Consider the following 23204-nt stretch of genomic DNA (forward strand, 5'->3'; position numbering starts at 1 on the left):
AAGAAGCAAACATGTCTTCAGATTTATATAAAACCATTTCTGAAGAGAAAAAGAGAAAAAAAAAAAAAGGGAGAGAGAATAAAGATGCTTTTTTTTTTCGTTTCTTACTACGAAGAACTACTATATTAATACTACAGGGTCGAACAATAAATTTGTCACCCTAAAGAAAACAACACTAAAGCTTTATTTTAAAACTTTTATTGAAATAAAATCAATTCAGGTAACTTGATTATGTAGTAGAGCTGACATCTAATCAATGAATCTATTCAGCCTCAATCACAGCCTTGATACGGGCTCAGAACTGGGAGTATACTTTTTTCACAAGCACCAGCAAGACTTCTGCTAATACTGGGCCGATGATATCGATCAGGCTGACTTTGGCGTTGTGGGAGGTCATGTTGGTGATGTTCTCAACATATGACCAAACAAAGTAGTCCAGCGAGTTCAGATCAGGAAAGAAGGGGGCCAGTGAAAGAAGGGTACAAACTCATATCACTCCTTCTAAGCCTGTATCTCTTTGAACTTGTGAGCTGGTGCCAAGTCCTTCTGCCACACCCAAGATTTGCCAGCGGCCACCCACCAGGGGATCACCACACTCTTCAGCGTATCCAGGTAAACTTTGGTGTTGACTTTCAAGCCGACTTTGAAGATGTAAGGTGGCATGATGTGGTCTTCACTAGAAATCACACCAAAGACCATAACCGTGAATGGAAACTTTGTTTTCATCACCCTGGGCACATCTCTGTTATTCCTAACAACGCAGCGATGCATTTTGAGAGTGCTGGCAATGGTCTTGTTATCATAACTTGCAGAGGTAGAGAGCATGAGTTGTACAGTGGCGCATCTCTGATCTCGATCATTGAACATTGTGTCAGTTTCAACCATGATAGAAGGCTTCTATCGTTCTTGTGATTTTTATACAACTGACCAACTAGAAGCTGATCTGCAACAAAAAATAGTCGCATTCGAAATGAATGTTTCTGTTTAAAGCACAATTGAACCATGATATTTAACTTTGGCATTTTCAACTTTAATACAAGCCATTATATATAAAAAATAATTTTATAAAATCAACAGCAGGTTCTCTACAGTGCAATGTAGACGTATTGTGGACTAAGTTACTGCGAAGAGGCATGTGAAGCTTCCATCCGGTCCACTGCGATGAGTCCCACACTAGAGCAGAAATCAATCGATTTAATTGAAAAATGGGCGATTTCCCAGATTTGGATGACCACAAAAATATGGGAGTGTAAGACATTCAACCCCGGGCAACGTCGGGTCTCCCTGCGAGTTATTATTATTTGTTCTCATTAAGAATTTTCACGTAGGTCATTATCAAAGATTTCTCTTTGTCAACAACCTGTGATGTTCCCTGGAGTCTGGGTGACAACAAGTCTCCTCAGATTTGCAGTCCTCTTTACCACTTTCGGTAACATTTGGAAATGAATGTGCGTCATTGCAACAGCCGTTTACCATTGACTTCTCGTTGGCAATGATCAGTGGTCTTCATTGGAATTTGGGTGGCAATAAGCCTTCCCAAGTTCCTAGTCGTCTTTGCACTCATCCAATGGAGGTCTGTTTAGTGCTTTCTCTTCTCGGTCTTTCTATTCTCATTATTATTATTATTATTATTATTATTATTATTATTATTATTATTAAGAAGAAGAAGAAGAAGAAGAAGAAGAGTGATTCGTTTTTAATTAAATATTGGAGGCAGTCAGCTATTTTGTGTTTGCAGTAAAACTTTTTGGGGGAAACATGAGAGAAGGAGGCCATGTTATTAGATCAATTCATCAAAAATCGAAATACCATAAAAAGCCACGGACTTCCTTCTTGATTGACTGCTTATCTTCTGACAACCTCTTACATCTTAACAAGACATATGTACATTTGATGTACAGCTTGTCCGAACACACAAACATGGACGCTTTCTTCGCTCTTTCTATCGGCTCAGCAAACAATATTCGACAACAAATTCCCGTCGTGTCTTTCATGACGAGCGGCTGGTTTTAGTCGTTTTTATTTTATTTTATTTTTTTTTTTCCAGTTTGAGAGGCTGCAACCTGAAATGACATCTTCATCACTAGGCGTACAGATTCAATAGAAATATCAGTCTAGATACGTCCAAACTTCTCCAAACTAACCTCTGTTCTTTGATGTATCTATCTAGCTATTATACGTACGTTTTAACCAACATTTCCATTGGTCTGTCACACTTCAATTCATCATCAAACACACTGATTGGCCAGATGTAGACTCTTATGGAAGTAGATTTCTAAAAGCAGTCCAACACATGTCAAAATGTACACCGGTCATTAAATTGAATATTATTATTTTCAGCTCACCATCAGTGTGTCAGAAACCAGTAGTGTTCCCTGGAGTCTTAGTGACAATAGTCCCTGCAGATGTCCGGTACTGTACACCAGCGTTTCCCAAAGTGGGCTTCATGAAGCCCTGGGGCTCTGTGAGTGAGGCTGAAGGACTCTGAAAGCCCTTTCTTAAAGAGGACGAAATGCTTAATATGGAAAAATTAAATGGCTGCAGACATTCAATTATTGATATTTTTTAATTATAAATAAATATGATACATAACCACAGGTGTAAAGAGTTTCAGGATGGTTTATGAAGAAGAAAATAAAATAAATAAATAAACAAAAAATGCAAAACTTTTTGAATTATCAAAAACAAAAACTGGTTGTTAACAATATCATTAGTTAGTATTAAACTGTGAAGTTAACGGTTTTTATCTTAGAAATTACAGTGTTAGTGCTCTGTGAAAATTTTTTGCCCTGCTCAAAGGCTACAGGGCGTCCTGAAGTTTGGGAAACCATGATGTGCACCTCACAATAACCGCTGCAAATGATTTTGCGTTAGTGCATTTTCAGGTCACTAGTGTGTGGCAGAAACCGGTGCTCTCTAGGACCTTAATGACAGCAGTCTCTCCAGATTTCCAATTCTGCATACTTCACAATAACCGTTGCAAATAATTTTTCATTAGTGCAACGCAAGCTTACCATTGATTTCCCGTCGGCAACGACGATTGGTATTTTCTGGAAGTTGGGTGATAATAAGCCTCCTCCAAGTTTAGTTGGAACGGATGTATAACAACGAGATGGATAAATTAAATAACAGAGACTCATATAGAGATGCTTGTGTTATTATCGTTGCCGATGGGAAATCAATGGTAAGCTTGCGTTGCACTAATGCAAAATCAGTTGCAATGGTTATTGTGAGGCATGCAGAATTGAAAATCTGGAGAGACTGTTGTCATTAGGGTCCTAGAGAGCACCGGTTTCTGCCACGCACTAGTGACGACAGGAAAATAATAATATTCAGTTTAATGACCATTGTACATTTTGGCATGTGTTGGACGGCTTCTTTTTTTTTTACATAGTGGTCACCACTTATCACTTTTAGAAATTCGCTTCCATAAGAGCCTACGTCTGGCCAATCAGGGTCCCAATATATGACACAAGCATCTCTGTACGAACCTCTGTTCTTTGATTTATCTATCAAGCTGTTGTATATCAGTTTCAGTTAACTGTTCTCTTGGTCTGTCATGCTTTAGTTCATCCTTAAACGCATTGATTAATCAGCTGTAGGTTCTTATGGATGTGTTCCCTCAGCAGCAGATATACTACAGAACCAACATAGTTTTTCTAGATAGATAACGTTTTTTTTAGCCGAAAACCGAAGCCGAAAGCCGAATCAGGAAAAAGCTGAAAAGTACTTCCTTTAAACTTCTCGGCCTAACGTTCACAGGGAATATGAATATTGAGCATTGCTAAGGCTGCTGCGAAGAAGGCGGACTCTCTCTACTGTGCTAGAAAGCTACTTACGCCTGAAAATATCCTGTACCTCTATAAGGCCACCATTCGCCCATGTATGGAGTATTGTTGTCACATTTGGGCTGGTGCATCTGCTACTTGTCTCTCACTCCTTGACAGGGTTTAAAAGAGAGTTTTGTAAATGTTGCATCCCTCTGCCTGTTCGACAAGTACTTTAATGGTGAATGCTCCGACGAACTACAAGCACTTGTACTTCCTCGACATGAATACCCCTGACAAACCCGACAAGCAGCTAAATCCCACCCCTAAGATCTCTAGGTGTAAGAATGCCTTCTACTGCAATAGGTTCTTCCTAAGAACTGCTAGACTTTGGAACTTCCTTCCGGGATTCTGCTTTCCCAACTGTACTGACATGCAGAAGTTCAAGTGTAATGTGAACAGACATCTTGCTACTCATTTCCCTTCATAATACTCCTGCTACTTATGTCCCCGATTGTAGCCCCCTACTTCAAAGTGGCACTGTGCCTTGTTTGGGGTGAAAAAAAAAAAAAAAAGCTAAAATGCCAGTGGCTGATACGATAAAAAACCTATTTCTGCCAATTTTTACCTATCGATTTATCTTGAAAGGATTTTCACAAATTTCGATAATGTGATTGATTTTAGTAATGGAATACTATGAGATCATTCTTACTTTGCCTCCAACAGGTGCTTGGATATTTTTGATAAAAAATTCAGTCGTAAATTAAAAATTCAGTCGTAAATAAAAAATTCAGTCGTAAATTAAAAATTCAGTCGTAAATTAAAAATTCAGTTGACTCGTGTTAGTGATCCCTATTTACTTTTTCCTATTCCTTAGATATTGTCTGCTCATTTTTTTTTACCTTCATATTTCAAGTACATTTATTTACTTATCAAGGCCCGAAGGCTACTCGAGGATAAGGGTCAATGAATTTAAGGTGGTCGTGTAGTAATCGTTAATCGTGTAAATTGAGTAGAATTCCTTCTTTCGAGTTTTTAGTCGTTTAATCTTCTATTTTACATTTTTAAAAAAAATATTTCTTAATGCGTAGATTCTTCATTTATAATCTAAATGTTCTTAAGGCAACTTTTATTTTCCTATATATCTGTAAAAGTGAGAATGTGTGTGAAGACAATTCTCAACCTGTATACTCAATGAGTTTTTGATCTACGGACTTGAAATTTGGTATATAGGGTATTCAGACAAGTGGACAACTTTTTAATTCATTTTCATCCGGAAAATCGTCTGCTGAGGGGTCAAAATTAAAAAAAATGGTACGTGGGGGTCGTTGGATTTTTTTTTGTTTGTCAAGTGCCTTACGACTATGCATTCAGGGTCGTGAAACATGACAGCTTCCTTATGTTAAGAATAACTACGTTTAAAAACACTTTGTACAGAGAATGTCAAGCTGACCTAATGGTTATCGTACTTGACTCACTGTCTTTAGGTCTTGGTTTCGATCTTAGCTGGAGTATTTTTTTTTACTTACAAGAAATGAATTGTTTAGGCAAAACATAATACTCGTAAATACATGTCTCGGTTTCTATCCGTTTTTGTTTTTTTTTTCATTTCTTTTTAAAGGAATTTAACGTAACGTTTAACACCCACAGTATTTCTCTTTATGATAAATAAGAATTCTGCATTAATCAAAATATAATATTTATGCATATTTTACTACCGGGCAACGCTGGCCGACCTGCTAGTATTTTATACTTTGTATAATAATGGCCTTTCTCCTCTTCTGATGAGAAGCATTTAGCTTTGAAATGCCATGGCCTAGATTTTTCTCTCTTATTCTTTCCTTATGGATCCTTCTAGACTAATTACCTTATCAAGGTTGAAAAGTTCAATACAGACCTGGCCAGCTGTAGGTTCGTTTTGAAGTGAATTTTTAAAAGCCGTCCACCACATGCCAACACGTTAAACGAACGTTAAACTGAATATTTTTCATTCAGCTTATAACAAGTCCTTCTGGATTTCCAGTACTGAACACTTTACAATAATCGTTGCAAATAATTTTGTGTTATCGCAACACCAGCTTACTATTGATTTCCCATTGGGAATTTTATTTTTTTTATTACTCACGTTCACACCTAACGAGACATATCGCCACTTGGACGTAAAAGGCTACTATTTGGGGCCATGCCTATGAAAGATTAACAAGATATTGGTTTACATTACATTTAAACTTCTGCATATCAATACAGCCTAGAAAGCAGGTAGCAGGAAGGGAACTCCAAAGTTTAGTTGTTCGGGGGGAGAAACTATTAGAATAGAAAGCTTTCTGACATTTAAGGACCTTAACAGTGAAGGGGTGTGATTTTGTTGCTAAACGGGTTTGTCGGGGATATGCATGTCTAGGGGGCACAAGTGCAACGATTTCATCGGAGTACATTCCATTTGTAAAACGGGCACAGAAATGTAACATTGTGGCGATGGGACAGGGGTTGGAGCTTAGTTGACAAAGAGGGATTTATTAGATTGAAAACTCTTTTTTGGACCCTATCCAAATGGGAAAGACTCGTGGTAGATGCACCAGCCCAGATGTGGCAACAACGCTCCATACATGAGCGAATAGTGGCCTTGTAGACGTACGGGATACTCTCAGGTGTGAGTAGTTTTCTAGCTCGATAGAGGGAAGCCACCTTCTTTGCAGCAGGGAATAGACTTTTCTGGAAGTTAAGTGATTATAATCCTCCTCGCGCTTCCAAATACTATCTGAAATCATTCGAGTGGAGGTCTTTTCATCTGTCTTGGTACATCTCGTTTTTCTTTGTTCGAAATTCTTGTGCACTAAAACGTCGAACATTAATTTTTCATTTCATTAAAGATTTGAAATTAGTTGTGTGTAATTTTCCCACAAGAAATTGTTTTTGCAGACGATGCATATTATCGTTGTTGTTTTTAAAATTAGATTTAGTCTAGAACAATTTCAATCCATTTGAAAATTTTCAATTTCTATAATCACAAGGAAAATAATTAAAATACAAATTACTGATGAAAATTTTCCGACTCAATTCCTTCATTTTGAAATTTATTTCATTACTAAGATTTTCTCTCTCTTTCTCTCTCTCTCTCTCTCTCTCTCATATATATGTATAGAGAGAGAGAGAGAGAGAGAGAGAGAGAGAGAGAGAGAGAAAGAGAAAGAAAGACATTTATATATAATCCTGTTTCATTAAATATATATATACTAGCATTTCAGCTCAGCGTTGTCCGGGTGTTTGGATGCGTATGTTGAGCAAAAAAAAAAAGTGGTAGTAGGAAGGCAGGCTCGAACCCGTACCACGAAGGAAGAAAAGAACGGGGAAAAAACCTGACGTTTTTGCTGTTAATACCACCGCCAAACCGGAAGTGACTTATGTTTAAATTAAGGCTACACACTCGAAAGGATAGGATGGCTTAAAAAAAAAAAACGACTCTCCTGTAGAAAAGTGCCCAGTTGAAGGTTAAGATATTAATGTTTTTGGCTAATGTTTCAATATTTGTCGTCTGAAAGGTCGAACTTCAAAACGATACTGATCTTGGTAAAATGTGTCGCCTCTGTCGAAAGTTTTAGGCAGACATGCAAACATACATACATACATACATACATAGATACATACATACATTTATATATTGGTAACTAAAAATTTTCGACCCAAACCGATTAAAAAGCTTGCCCTATCTCATAATACCTTTTATGTAAAATTTCAAATGTTTAGACCAGAAATTGTCTGAGTAATTTGGTAGAGACCGCAGAGATCTTTTTTTTTTTTAAATTTGAACCCTATTATGACCCCTTAACATTTATTGTTTGGGGCTCAAACCAAGTTATTAAGTTAGATCCATGTCCAAGGAACCTATATCTAAGATTTCAAGTGTTTAGACCCAAAATTGGTAGAGGAGTTTGGTAGAGTTCTCAAAGGTCAAATTGTTGAACTTTGACCCCTTAATCGCCAAATTTCTGGCCGAAAACCGATCACACAAAGATTTTTCCAAATCTCAGTACCCTGTATATCAAATTTCGAGTCTGTAGACTGAACATTAACAGAGTTATTGCATAGGGAAATGTACACAGACACTTCACTTATATATATATATATATATATATATATATATATATATATATATATATATATATAGTTTTGGTAGGGACTTATCGCACACACCGACTAGGTCACTTATATATATATATATATATATATATGTGTGTGTGTGTGTGTGTGTATTCCGTGTGTTAGAACGTGTTCATCTTAAATTCTACGTAATCAAACACAATGCATAAATAGAATTAAACGTGATATTCAAATGAACCAATCATCTAATAATAAAATTGAATAATTAATGAAAGTTCGTTTATCAAAGGAATATTCAAATTAGATGCATTTATGGAAAATTTGAAAATTTGTAAGGGAAAATTTGAATGCCTACTAGACAGAACTTGAATGTTTACTGGTAGAGTTTGAAAGCGTACAGAGGAAAAGTTGAATGTTTATGGGCGAGAACTTGAATGCCTGTTCTCGTTTCATCAACAAACATTTTTGGATCTTCTTCGAAATAAGAACAAAAATTGAAAGTTGCAAAATTGAATTTCCATTAAACAACAATGTTATCTACTTCATTTTTATATCACACATTACTGCATTATTGTATAAACCATGAATTTTCACTTTTTCACGATTCAGTTATCCGCCATGATTTTTGTGCGAATTGTAACAAGACAGATTGCAATTAATTCTTTTTTATGCTTTTTATTATTTAAGTATAAATTGCAATTTCTGCGACAAATATTTTCATTAATGATTAAATTTCTACTTTTTACAATTTTTTTTACAATTTTGAGATATTTTACTAATTTCGACACGATAATTAAGTAGATATCATTGGCTTTAACTTCAATTCATTGTTTCGATTTTCGTTTTTTGTTCTTGTTCAGTTTTTTCTTTTATAAAATTTCAACTTTCGTAATAAGTTATAATAAAAAATTGATTTCGTAGTAAGTTATAATAAAAAATTGATTTCGTAATAAGTTATAATAAAAAATTGATTTCATAATAAGTTATAATAAAAAATTGATTTCGTAATACGTTATAATAAAGAAATTGATTTCGTAATAAGTTATAATAAAGAGATTGATTTCGTAATAAGTTATAATAAAGACACTTCAAAAAGTGATATGATAAATTATACATTCATCATATCTTTTTTTTTTATTTACACGGTGGTCACCACTTATCAAGGCCCGGCAGCCACTCAGGGATAAGGGTTATTGCAAGTACAGTACGTTAGTGTGGAGATTTAATGAAGTGCTCACTTAAGGGGGCGGTTCATCAGGAATTTGTTTATGTTGGACTTGAAGACATACAGGTTGTAGTCAGGTGGGAAGCAGGCAGACGGAACAGAGTTCCACAGGCGTACAGTTCTAAGAAAGGAGCTTTGTTCATGGAATCTACGTTTTGGTTTAGGCACAGATAAAGAGTGGGGAAAATTTTTGACAGTGGATTCAGCTAGACGGGTGTTTTTCGTGAAAGATTGGCGGGGGTGGGTGACCAGAGATTGGAGTTCAGACGAGCACCTGCCATGGAAATAACGATAAAACAAGGATAGGCACGCAACGTCTCTTCTGTGGGAGAGAGGTTACAAGGTAGAGAAAAGGGCATCGCCCACTAAGCCACGAAGTGTATTTTGTACTCTGTCAAGGCAGGATAGGCTGTTTTTAGCAGCTCCTGCCCAGATATGGCAGCAGTATTCCATCCTTGGACGTACTTGGCTTTTATATAGATAGAGGATTGCATCAGTAGTGAGATATTTTCTGGAGCGGTAGAAGGATCCTACCATCTTTCCAGCGACCTTGGCAACAGACTTGATGTACGTGTTCCATTTCAGACCAGGAGTAAAGGTTCAACCCAAAAGCTTGTCAAAACATGGAGCCTCCCCAAGACGAGAGCCATCCATCCCAATTGATGCCAGATGAGGATCAGAGAGTTGATGATGTAAAGATAGGAGTTTGGTTTTAGATGCATTAAAGGTAACCAGCCACGTCTTCCCCCACTGAACCACGCGCTCGATATCAGAGGAGAGAGAATCAGAAAGAACTTTGTCATTTACAGCCTTTGATGTGTTGCTGTAGATGGTCGTGTCATCAGCATAGATGTCACCGAATGATTTAAGTATGTGTTTAGGGAGATCATCGATGTAGATCAGGAAGAGAAGCGGAACGGACCCGAATTTATTAACAAAATTTAAAACAAAAACAAAAAAACTTGGTACTATTTGCGTTTCAAATTTCTAACGCCTGTGTTCGTTGGGAAAGCAAATGAACCAAACATTTTTTCCCTATTCACACCAATAGCATTCAGTGTGAATGCACCTGTGGAAAAAAACAAACAAAAAAAAAAACAATAAGATGAGAATAATAGTCCAATAATACAAAAAATTACTTTTAAAATTGTCTTTATTTTTTTTAATTCAATAAATGTTCCGATTATTAATATTTTATTTTCTGTTAATGTAATTTTAATTTTTTTTTAATTCAATAAATGTTTTGAAAATTAATATTTTATTTTCTGTTAATGTAATTTTTTTTTTTTTAATTCAATAAATGTTTTGATTATTAATATTTTATTTTCTGTTAATGTAATTTTTTTAATTCAATAAATGTTCCGATTATTAATATTTTATTTTCTGTTAATGTAATTTTAATTTTTTTTTAATTCAATAAATGTTTTGATAATTAATATTTTATTTTCTGCTAATGTAATTTTATTTTTTTTTAATTCAATAAATGTTTTGATTATTAATATTTTATTTTCTGTTAATGTAATTTTAATTTTTTTTTAATTCAATAAATGTTTTGATAATTAATATTTTATTTTCTGTTAATGTAATTTTTTTAATTCAATAAATGTTCCGATTATTAATATTTTATTTTCTGTTAATGTAATTTTATTTTTTTTTAATTCAATAAATGTTTTGATTATTAATATTTTATTTTCTGTTAATGTAATTTTTTTAATTCAATAAATGTTCCGATTATTAATATTTTATTTTCTGTTAATGTAATTTTATTTTTTTTTAATTCAATAAATGTTTTGATTATTAATATTTTATTTTCTGTTAATGTAATTTTAATTTTTTTTTAATTCAATAAATGTTTTGATTATTAATATTTTATTTTCTGTTAATGTAATTTTAATTTTTTTTTAATTCAATAAATGTTCCGATTATTAATATTTTATTTTCTGTTAATGTAATTTTATTTTTTTTTAATTCAATAAATGTTTTGATTATTAATATTTTATTTTCTGTTAATGTAATTTTATTTTTTTTTAATTCAATAAATGTTTTGATTATTAATATTTTATTTTCTGTTAATGTAATTTTTTTAATTCAATAAATGTTCCGATTATTAATATTTTATTTTCTGTTAATGTAATTTTATTTTTTTTTAATTCAATAAATGTTTTGATTATTAATATTTTATTTTCTGTTAATGTAATTTTATTTTTTTTTAATTCAATAAATGTTTTGATTATTAATATTTTATTTTCTGTTAATGTAATTTTATTTTTTTTTAATTCAATAAATGTTTTGATTATTAATATTTTATTTTCTGTTAATGTAATTTTATTTTTTTTTAATTCAATAAATGTTTTGATTATTAATATTTTATTTTCTGTTAATGTAATTTTATTTTTTTTTAATTCAATAAATGTTTTGATTATTAATATTTTATTTTCTGTTAATGTAATTTTATTTTTTTTTAATTCAATAAATGTTTTGATTATTAATATTTTATTTTCTGTTAATGTAATTTTATTTTTTTTTAATTCAATAAATGTTTTGATTATTAATATTTTATTTTCTGTTAATGTAATTTTATTTTTTTTTAATTCAATAAATGTTTTGATTATTAATATTTTATTTTCTGTTAATGTAATTTTATTTTTTTTTAATTCAATAAATGTTTTGATTATTAATATTTTATTTTCTGTTAATGTAATTTTATTTTTTTTTAATTCAATAAATGTTTTGATTATTAATATTTTATTTTCTGTTAATGTAATTTTATTTTTTTTTAATTCAATAAATGTTTTGATTATTAATATTTTATTTTCTGTTAATGTAATTTTTTTAATTCAATAAATGTTCCGATTATTAATATTTTATTTTCTGTTAATGTAATTTTATTTTTTTTTAATTCAATAAATGTTTTGATTATTAATATTTTATTTTCTGTTAATGAAATTTTAATTTTTTTTTAATTCAATAAATGTTTTGATTATTAATATTTTATTTTCTGTTAATGTAATTTTAATTTTTTTTTAATTCAATAAATGTTCCGATTATTAATATTTTATTTTCTGTTAATGTAATTTTATTTTTTTTTAATTCAATAAATGTTTTGATTATTAATATTTTATTTTCTGTTAATGTAATTTTATTTTTTTTTAATTCAATAAATGTTTTGATTATTAATATTTTATTTTCTGTTAATGTAATTTTATTTTTTTTTAATTCAATAAATGTTTTGATTATTAATATTTTATTTTCTGTTAATGTAATTTTAATTTTTTTTTTAATTCAATAAATGTTTTGATTATTAATATTTTATTTTCTGTTAATGTAATTTTAATTTTTTTTTAATTCAATAAATGTTCCGATTATTAATATTTTATTTTCTGTTAATGTAATTTTATTTTTTTTTAATTCAATAAATGTTTTGATCATTAATATTTTATTTTCTGTTAATGTAATTTTATTTTTTTTTAATTCAATAAATGTTTTGATTATTAATATTTTATTTTCTGTTAATGTAATTTTATTTTTTTTTAATTCAATAAATGTTTTGATTATTAATATTTTATTTTCTGTTAATGTAATTTTATTTTTTTTTAATTCAATAAATGTTTTGATTATTAATATTTTATTTTCTGTTAATGTAATTTTTTTAATTCAATAAATGTTCCGATTATTAATATTTTATTTTCTGTTAATGTAATTTTATTTTTTTTTAATTCAATAAATGTTTTGATTATTAATATTTTATTTTCTGTTAATGTAATTTTAATTTTTTTTTAATTCAATAAATGTTTTGATTATTAATATTTTATTTTCTGTTAATGTAATTTTAATTTTTTTTTAATTCAATAAATGTTCCGATTATTAATATTTTATTTTCTGTTAATGTAATTTTATTTTTTTTAATTCAATAAATGTTTTGATTATTAATATTTTATTTTCTGTTAATGTAATTTTATTTTTTTTTTAATTCAATAAATGTTTTGATTATTAATATTTTATTTTCTGTTAATGTAATTTTTTTAATTCAATAAATGTTCCGATTATTAATATTTTATTTTCTGTTAATGTAATTTTATTTTTTTTTAATTCAATAAATGTTTTGATTATTAATATTTTATTTTCTGTTAATGTAATTTTATTTTTTTTTAATTCAATAAATGTTTTGATTATTAATATTTTATTTTCTGTTAATGTAATTTTATTTTTTTTTAATTCAATAAATGTTTTGATTATTAATATTTTATTTTCTGTTAATGTAATTTTATTTTTTTTTAATTCAATAAATGTTTTGATTATTAATATTTTATTTTCTGTTAATGTAATTTTATTTTTTTTTAATTCAATAAATGTTTTGATTATTAATATTTTATTTTCTGTTAATGTAATTTTTTTAATTCAATAAATGTTCCGATTATTAATATTTTATTTTCTGTTAATGTAATTTTATTTTTTTTTAATTCAATAAATGTTTTGATTATTAATATTTTATTTTCTGTTAATGTAATTTTATTTTTTTTTAATTCAATAAATGTTTTGATTATTAATATTTTATTTTCTGTTAATGTAATTTTATTTTTTTTTAATTCAATAAATGTTTTGATTATTAATATTTTATTTTCTGTTAATGTAATTTTATTTTTTTTTAATTCAATAAATGTTTTGATTATTAATATTTTATTTTCTGTTAATGTAATTTTATTTTTTTTTAATTCAATAAATGTTTTGATTATTAATATTTTATTTTCTGTTAATGTAATTTTATTTTTTTTTTAATTCAATAAATGTTTTGATTATTAATATTTTATTTTCTGTTAATGTAATTTTATTTTTTTTTAATTCAATAAATGTTTTGATTATTAATATTTTATTTTCTGTTAATGTAATTTTTTTAATTCAATAAATGTTCCGATTATTAATATTTTATTTTCTGTTAATGTAATTTTATTTTTTTTTAATTCAATAAATGTTTTGATTATTAATATTTTATTTTCTGTTAATGTAATTTTTTTAATTCAATAAATGTTCCGATTATTAATATTTTATTTTCTGTTAATGTAATTTTATTTTTTTTTAATTCAATAAATGTTTTGATTATTAATATTTTATTTTCTGTTAATGTAATTTTAATTTTTTTTTAATTCAATAAATGTTTTGATTATTAATATTTTATTTTCTGTTAATGTAATTTTAATTTTTTTTTAATTCAATAAATGTTCCGATTATTAATATTTTATTTTCTGTTAATGTAATTTTATTTTTTTTTAATTCAATAAATGTTTTGATTATTAATATTTTATTTTCTGTTAATGTAATTTTATTTTTTTTTAATTCAATAAATGTTTTGATTATTAATATTTTATTTTCTGTTAATGTAATTTTTTTAATTCAATAAATGTTCCGATTATTAATATTTTATTTTCTGTTAATGTAATTTTATTTTTTTTTAATTCAATAAATGTTTTGATTATTAATATTTTATTTTCTGTTAATGTAATTTTAATTTTTTTTTAATTCAATAAATGTTTTGATAATTAATATTTTATTTTCTGTTAATGTAATTTTAATTTTTTTTTAATTCAATAAATGTTTTGATTATTAATATTTTATTTTCTGTTAATGTAATTTTAATTTTTTTTTAATTCAATAAATGTTTTGATAATTAATATTTTATTTTCTGTTAATGTAATTTTAATTTTTTTAATTCAATAAATGTTCCGATTATTAATATTTTATTTTCTGTTAATGTAATTTTTTTAATTCAATAAATGTTCCGATTATTAATATTTTATTTTCTGTTAATGTAATTTTAATTTTTTTTTAATTCAATAAATGTACCGATTATTAATATTTTATTTTCTGTTAATGTAATTTTAATTTTTTTTTAATTCAATAAATGTTTTGATAATTAATATTTTATTTTCTGTTAATGTAATTTTAATTTTTTTAATTCAATAAATGTTCCGATTATTAATATTTTATTTTCTGTTAATGTAATTTTATTTTTTTTTAATTCAATAAATGTTTTGATTATTAATATTTTATTTTCTGTTAATGTAATTTTAATTTTTTTTTAATTCAATAAATGTTCCGATTATTAATATTTTATTTTCTGTTAATGTAATTTTAATTTTTTTTTAATTCAATAAATGTTTTGATAATTAATATTTTATTTTCTGTTAATGTAATTTTAATTTTTTTAATTCAATAAATGTTCCGATTATTAATATTTTATTTTCTGTTAATGTAATTTTTTTAATTCAATAAATGTTCCGATTATTAATATTTTATTTTCTGTTAATGTAATTTTAATTTTTTTTTAATTCAATAAATGTTTTGATAATTAATATTTTATTTTCTGTTAATGTAATTTTAATTTTTTTAATTCAATAAATGTTCCGATTATTAATATTTTATTTTCTGTTAATGTAATTTTTTTTAATTCAATAAATGTTCCGATTATTAATATTTTATTTTCTGTTAATGTAATTTTAATTTTTTTTTAATTCAATAAATGTTCAGATAATTAATATTTTATTTTCTGTTAATGTAATTTTATTTTTTTTTAATTCAATAAATGTTTAGATAATTAATTCAATAAATGTTCAGATAATCAATATTTTATTTTGTATTATTAGAATTTTCTTAATTTTTTTTTCAATGCAAAAAATTTTCAGATAATTAATGTTTTATTTTATGTTATGGTATTTCATTAGTGTATTTATTTTGTCTTTAACTAAAAGTTACGCAAAGTTTTAACATTTTCAGATGGATCCTTCTGAAAGAAAAAAGTAGCTAAAACAACAGAAATACACATGTTAATATTTCTTTCTCTTTTTGTTTACCTTACTCTTTCATTTTCTATTTCTAAATATCTGTATCGAGTGGAAATGGGGTGCAATCAAATCAATAGCTTTGAGCTGCGTCCGCCGTCCCCCCCCCCCGAAATAATAAAAAAAAGATTATTTCACATAAATGTGTAAATTTCACATTTTTCAACAAATGAACATGATTCACATGCGTTCGAAACGATTATCTTGAGGTCTTCTTGATTTTTCTCCCCTGTTCTGAAAGGAATTCTTCAAAAACGAAAACAAAAAAATGGTCCGAAATAACCAAAAATGCACAAGTTCCAAATTTATGACCAACAAATAATGTTCAAATAATTAAGGAAAAAAGGAGAAAAAAAGAAGAAAACAAAAAACGTATAAATCATTAAGGTTGTCAATTATGCACATGTTTTGATGAATTCAATTTGTGTTGATGACTTTCGCTTTGCGATTAAATTTCTAACCTTTGCCAAAATGTATGGAAGATGAGAAATCAATTTAACATTTTTACGTTTTTTTTTTTTTTTTCAATTTCAGGTTATGAAAATCAGAGTTTGTACATCGGCGGCATAATTGGGCGCGTGGCCAATCGGATTGCCAATGGTCAGTTTACGTTGGATGGAGAAACGTACAAATTACAAATCAACAACGGACCAAACACTAATCACGGCGGCTTCAGAAGTTACGATAAGGTACGTGGATTGGCTTTTGCTTCTTCGTTCTATTTTAGCGCTTTCCTCTTCACAATCGATGTCTGGCAAGCAAGAAACAATTCTGTTCACTCAGAGAACTACCATAACTTGGTTTGTTACAAAGTTTTCCCTCTCCCAGATTAGCAGCATCACCAAGGCTTGAGAGTCTTGTTTATCCTAATAACTGAACACACAGTCAGTTCATCAACACTAGAGGTTCTCAACCAGGGGTAAATTTACCCCTAGTGGATAAAAAATTTTTATAGTCGGAGGGTAAATAATTGAAGTACCTGCTAATTTTTAAAAAAAATTATTTTCAGATTGTGTCATGGCTAAAAACGTAATAGAAATTAACTTCATAATTTTTTTATTGAGAAAAAAGATTTGATTTTCTTTATTTTTGTTATTCAACAGCATGATACTATTATATACAAAAGTCTTAAACAATAAAAAGGTTCTTTTTGTCCTTCTTGTTTTTAAGATGGCGATGGATTTTTTTTTTTTTTTTGCATGTGAGTAGGCGATAAATATACAATATAATTCACTTTGACGCACCGGTTACCGTTAGATCACCGAAGTTAAGCAACGTTGATCCTGGTCAGTGCTAAAATGGGTGACCATTTGGGAATTCCAGGTGCTCTATGTGCTCTCCGCTTATTCCAGCATTGTTTCCAACCGTCTAGCACTCCTTGCCATTCGACGCAAGCAGTGCCGATTCAAGAGCGGCGTAATTGGAGATTGTGCAACTCTTGCCTCACAATTACATGCACAACTACCCTTACAGGGGGTATCCATTGTCTCTTGAGACTGAACGGAGGCATCACAGGAGGTAAACAGAGGAATACACAAAGCTGAGGGATCAATGATGGAGGAAAGATTAAGAATTTCTTATCTTTTTAAGGTGTAGTTTCAGGCGAGATACTCTATCACTATACACAGGTCTACTCTGACCCAGAGTGGTAGTACCTGCCAGGGTCCCAACTATGGGTTAAATAGAAACTGACTTGTAAAAAAACATATATATTCTATTAAAAAAAGGTTTTCTTCAAACTAACTGGATTCGGCATTAGATAGCCTGAAAAGGGTTGATATGCCGTAACACAACCAACCAACCATCCCCACGAGGACATTATCATCATCGTCAGGAAGGGCTCCTTGCTCGGACCAATGTGACTCTTTCTCTCCAGAGTTTCCTGTCTTCCATCAGCCGCCTCAGATCTTCAGGTTCACAGTTGGTGTTGTGTGCTATTTGCTGGATGTATGTGGATCTAGGTCGTCCTTTGCTTGTGCATCCGTGTCATGGAGTCCATAGCAATACACCACTCGCCAATTCATGCTTGCTCCTCAGACAATGACTGACAAATCATAAGCGTCTCTCTCTCTGATGGTATTAGATATGGCAGGTAGGTTGCCATAAAGCTGCTGCTTCGTGGGATGATTTTGCCAAGATATATTTAATACTGTTCGTAGCATATGGGTATATCTGAAGTCTAGTTTTCTTTCCAATCTTTTGGTGGGTGTCTAGGTTGTAGCACTGTAAACAAGGACATAGTTGCAATATTTTGGACTTCTAATGGGGTATGATCCCACACAGTCGGACGATTCTATTTATAAACGATGCTGCGAGGAACTGACGAATCAAATTAATTCACGTTCTGCTACCAACCAATCAGAAACCAGAATTGCTTCATAAATATTAAACCTTTTCTGGAGCAATTTCACATGTTCTTTTCCCGGATTTCGACGCGGTAAGAATATTTTGTTCTGTTGAACTGTCTACTACAAACAAGTCACCTCCCAGGACTTGTGTGTAACAGCGAACCATCTGAAACTGTTCTGAAACTAAAAATGGCTTACACTTCTAGAATAAGCATATCTTGTTTTTTTTTGTTTTTTTAGTATAGGGAAAATTAAACTAATTTAAAAATAATTATTTCTTCCCAGATTGTGTCATGGCTAAGAAACGCAATAAGAAATAACTTCATAATTTTTTATTTAGAAAAGGTTTGATTTGTTTTATTTTTGTGATACGAATGCATAATACATTTTTTATACAAAACTTAAACAATAAAAAGGTTCTTTTTAACCTTTTTATTTTTCTGTCACTTTACGATGGCTATAATTTTTTTTTTATGGCAGTAGGGGGTAAATATTGAAATACATAAAGCCGAGGGGGTCAATGATGTAAGAGAGTTGAGGATGTCTGACCTTCACACCAACCCTGAGCTCAATTTGTATCGTTATCTCCTGATTCTTTTTTCTTTTTTAGCCATTCTTAATCGTTCCTCCACCATTGACCCCCTCGTCCATGTTTGCAACCATGCCACTCTAAGAAGAAATTTTCTTGCTTTTCATGAAATTTTCTGCTATCGTTTCCAAAGGGTCCGGAAGAAGAACACAACTCAGTAATTAATGAAAAAAAAACAAAAAACATATTAAACAGCAAATAAATACTACAAATAAAGGTTGTGGATATACGTCAGTCCGACTGCCAAGCATACAAGACTCGTACATAACTGATGTGCTAGATATTTATTCATAAATCTTTACTACAAAAGGATTAAATAAATATAAAATGTAGCACGAGGCCGAAAAATGGGGGATGGGGATTAGGATTAATTTAATTAACATCGATTCACTTAGCTAGACATATACGCTATAACAAAATCACACAATGACATCGATCAACGAAAAAATATCTCGTAAGGAACTGAGGAAATAGCTAAAAATTAAATAAACGTATAGTATAGTTAACAAGAAACATGTTTAAACAAAATAGAGGCAAATAGAAAACAAATAACTATTATCAAACGCAAGAAAATTTATTTTTCTCTCTACGTATATAAGTTTCATATATGGATACCTGTTATGTTCGTAGTCTAGGGGAAGAGAAAATAACACCAATCGACTCCGATTATAAAAATAAATCTTAGATGGCGGAATATTTCTTTGGAAGCTGATTGTTAATTTCAGGGTGAATGTCTGGCATCCTGTAGAATGCCCCATCTCCAGAAAAGCAAAGTGATAAAATAAATTTAAAAAAGAGAGAAAAACCATTCATTGAAATAACTAAAACTGACACACTTTCTTATGGAAACTCTTCTTACGGCTTAACATTCTAATTAGCTAAAAAACTGGGAAACTGGGATTAGAGAGAGAGAGAGAGAGAGAGAGAGAGAGAGAGAGAGAGAGAGAGAGAGAGAAAAGGCAGATTCGCATTGGGGTTTGTGTAACTTGTCGAAATTCGATACGAAACGATGTGAGGAATAAGTCAATACCAAATGATAGAAGAAGAAAGAAAGAAAAAAAGAAAAAGAAAGAAAGAAAAAAAAGAAAAAGAATAAAAAGAAAAAGGAGAAAAAGAATAGGAAAAATGAAGAAGAAAGAAAAAGAGAAGAAGAAGAAAGAGAAAAGAAAAGAAAAAGAATAAAAAGAAAAAGGAGAAAAAGAAGAGGAAAAATGAAGAAGAAAGAAAAAGAAAAATAGAAGAAGAAAGAAAAAAGAAAAGAAAAAGAAAAATAGAAGAAAAAGGAGACAAAGAAAAGAAGACAAAGAAGAAGATATTTGTAAAGGACGGGGGGGGGCGAATTAGGTCAGTTTAAATTTGCAGAAATTTGGAGGAAGTTAGGAGGGGGGTGGGGTGGAGAAATCAGTAAAAATCGAAATACAACTTTGACGTCTTACATGAGCAAAAAACTATCAGACAGGATTGAATTTATTTTATATGAAAAGTGACATTGCACGCTTTTAAAAGCTATGAAATGGAAATAAAAATGTCTAAAATTTGCATAATCTGCAATCTTTAGACATTATCATCATCAGCATCTCACCACCACTACCACCACCAGGGAGGTGACGGTGCCTAAATGGTTAACGACATAAACTGACAACCTGTGTGCGCCAAGTTCGAAACCAGCTCGTTCCACTGAAACACTTTCATGTAGGGATATTGGCAACCTTCCCGTGATTCCTCTCTTAAGTATTCAATGTTTTAAATTCTAACTGGAAAGATATCGAGGAAATGAATGCTAACAATAAAACCATCTGATTTATATTAAACTAACCTGGGTGCCCGGGTGTTTGGAGGTGTGTGTTGAGGAAAAAAAAAAAAAAAGAAAAGAAAAGTGGTAGTAGGTAGGCAGGCAGGCAGGCTCGAACCCATACAGCGAACGAGGAAAAGAACATGATAAAAAAAACGTGACATATTTGCTGTTGCGCCCATCGCGAAACCGGAAGTTACGTAAGGCTAGTCAATCGAAAAGAGCGGATGACTTTTGAAAATATCGGCGAAAAATGCAACCCCTCCTTGTAGAAAAGTGCCCAGTTGAGGGTGAAGGAATTAATGTGTTTAGCCAATTTTTCGATATTTGTCGTCCAAAGGGTCGAGTTTCAAAACAATATCAATTATCGTGAAAATCCGTCGCTTCTGTCGAAAGTTTTAGGCAGACATACAAACATACATACATTTAAACAAACAGGTGAGATTTATATACGAAACGAATGAATGATGCTCAACAACAATCATCATAATCATCATCATCAGCAGCAACATGAAGGTGATAGTGGCTAAGAGATAAACAACGCAACTGAAAACCAAGTTCAAATCCTGTTCGTTCCACAGAAACACTTTCACTTAGGAATTCATACGAAATGAATGATGCACAACAACCACCACCATCATCATCATCATCATCATCATCATCATCATCATCATCAGTAGTCTAACATCTTTTCCACAAATTTGCATGCCTGCTTTTTTTTTTACTATTAAGTTACCACTTATAAAGGCCAAGAGCCACTTGAGGATAATGGTTAATGAAATGGAATGATTATCAGCCGAAAGATGAAGAGCACTATGAGAGTTCTAACCTTGATTACTGGTATGAACCGCATTTGATTACTTATGGGGGATGGGTTATGACAAGCATTTTCTAACATTGTATTGGGAGATAATCGAGTTGTAACCAACAAGGAGGCAACCCCATTGTAATGTGTTCCACAGGCCGGAAGTCCTTGCAAGGAAGCTATGTTTATGGAAATCCTGCCTGATGGTAGGCTTGGAGAGAAAGAAAGTTATAAGACGAGTTATTGCCGTGAATATCTTACAAGGAGAGACCAGAGATTGTCTGGAGAGTTTTAAGAAACTGACTTCCAAATTAAACGATTTCAGTCTAGGTTTTCATCTTTCTGTCAAATTCATCTTTATTACTTGCTCCCCTCTCCCATCCTGTCAACTGATCCTACTACCTAAACTGTTAGAATTGTCACTCCAGAAAAGACGACATGATTCCATTTCCGTTTAATGAAAACGGTTTTCTTTTGTTGTTGCAAACCATCTACTAGTTGGCCAGTTGTGTACAAATCTTAAGAGCGAAAGCGACACAATGTTCAAAGAGTGAGATCAGAGATGCGCCGCTGTAAAATCCATGTTCTCTACCAATCCAAGTTATGACAACAGGACCATTGCCAGCACCCTCAAAATGCATCACTGGATTGCTACGAATAACAGGGACATGCGCAGGGTGATGAAAACAAAGTTTCTGGTCACGGTTATGGTCATTGATGTGTTGAAAAGTGTGGTGATCTTCTGGTGCAATCAAGTGGCCACTGGCAGACTAGGTGTGGCAGCAAGACTCGGCGCCAGCCCATAAGTCCAAAGAGACGCAGGCTTAGCTTCAGAAGAAGAGGTACAACTTTGTACTCTTCTCTCACGGTCCCCCTCCTTCCCGACCTGAAGCTGTTGGGCTACTTTGTTTGGTCATACGTCGAGAACATCACCAACATGACCTCCCACAGCACCAAAGTCAGCCTGATTGTCACCATCCACTGAGTATTCACCGAGCTCCCGCCGGAAAAGGCATGCTCCTAGTTCTGAACCTGTAATGAGCTTGTGATTGAGGCTGAAGACGGCTTCATAGAATACATTGTCAGTTCTACTACATAATAAAGTTACCTGGATTGATTTTTTCAGTAAAAGTTTTAAAATGCAGTTGTAGTGTTGTTTTCTTTAGGGTGTCATTTTATCATTCAACCATGTACTTAAATTAATTTTTTCAGTGTGACCAAACCAATATAGTCTCTTGTTTTGTACATTTGAATTTCCTATCCTGTCGCAGTTACAACTTGTCGAAGGCCAGAGGAATAGTTGGCCGAAACGTCATGAAACTAGATGAGGATGAAACGTCATGAAACTAGATGAGGATGAAACGTCATGAAACTCGATGAGGATGAAAGGATGAGAATAATTGTCTGCAATAAATAAATGAGTAAATAAACATCCCAATTAATTAAATGAAATATTATTATTATTATTAATTTTCATTCACTAGAGGTAATCACACAGGCCATCATCAAAGATTTCTCTTTGATAACAACTTGTGGTGTTCTCTGGAGTCTGAGTGACAAGTCTCCCCAAATTTCCAGTATTCTCTACCTCTCCTAAAGCATTTGCTAAAGAATTTGCGTTATCGCAATAGCCATTTACCACTGATTTCTCGTTAGTAGGAACCATTGGTCTTCACTGGAATTTGGGTGGCAAAAAACTTGCTCAAGGTCCCAGTCCTCTTTGTACTCATCCAGCAGAGGTCTGGCT

At 30.5% G+C, this 23204-nt stretch overlaps 1 protein-coding gene across 1 annotated transcript in view; it reads left to right on the plus strand.

Moving 5' to 3' along the window:
* The window catches only part of LOC145255597 (galactose mutarotase-like), a 2088268-nt gene that overhangs the window by 794629 nt on the left and 1270435 nt on the right, over nt 1-23204 (plus strand). Inside the window, exon 4 of the mRNA XM_080114082.1 lies at nt 16458-16612. Coding sequence (XP_079970208.1) covers nt 16458-16612 — 155 coding nt within the window. The remainder of the gene's footprint in view (nt 1-16457; nt 16613-23204) is intronic.

Source organism: Euprymna scolopes, chromosome 31 (genome assembly GCF_053919585.1).
Source record: "Euprymna scolopes isolate OS-2025 chromosome 31, ASM5391958v1, whole genome shotgun sequence".
Classification (NCBI taxonomy): Eukaryota; Metazoa; Mollusca; class Cephalopoda; order Sepiida; family Sepiolidae; genus Euprymna; species Euprymna scolopes.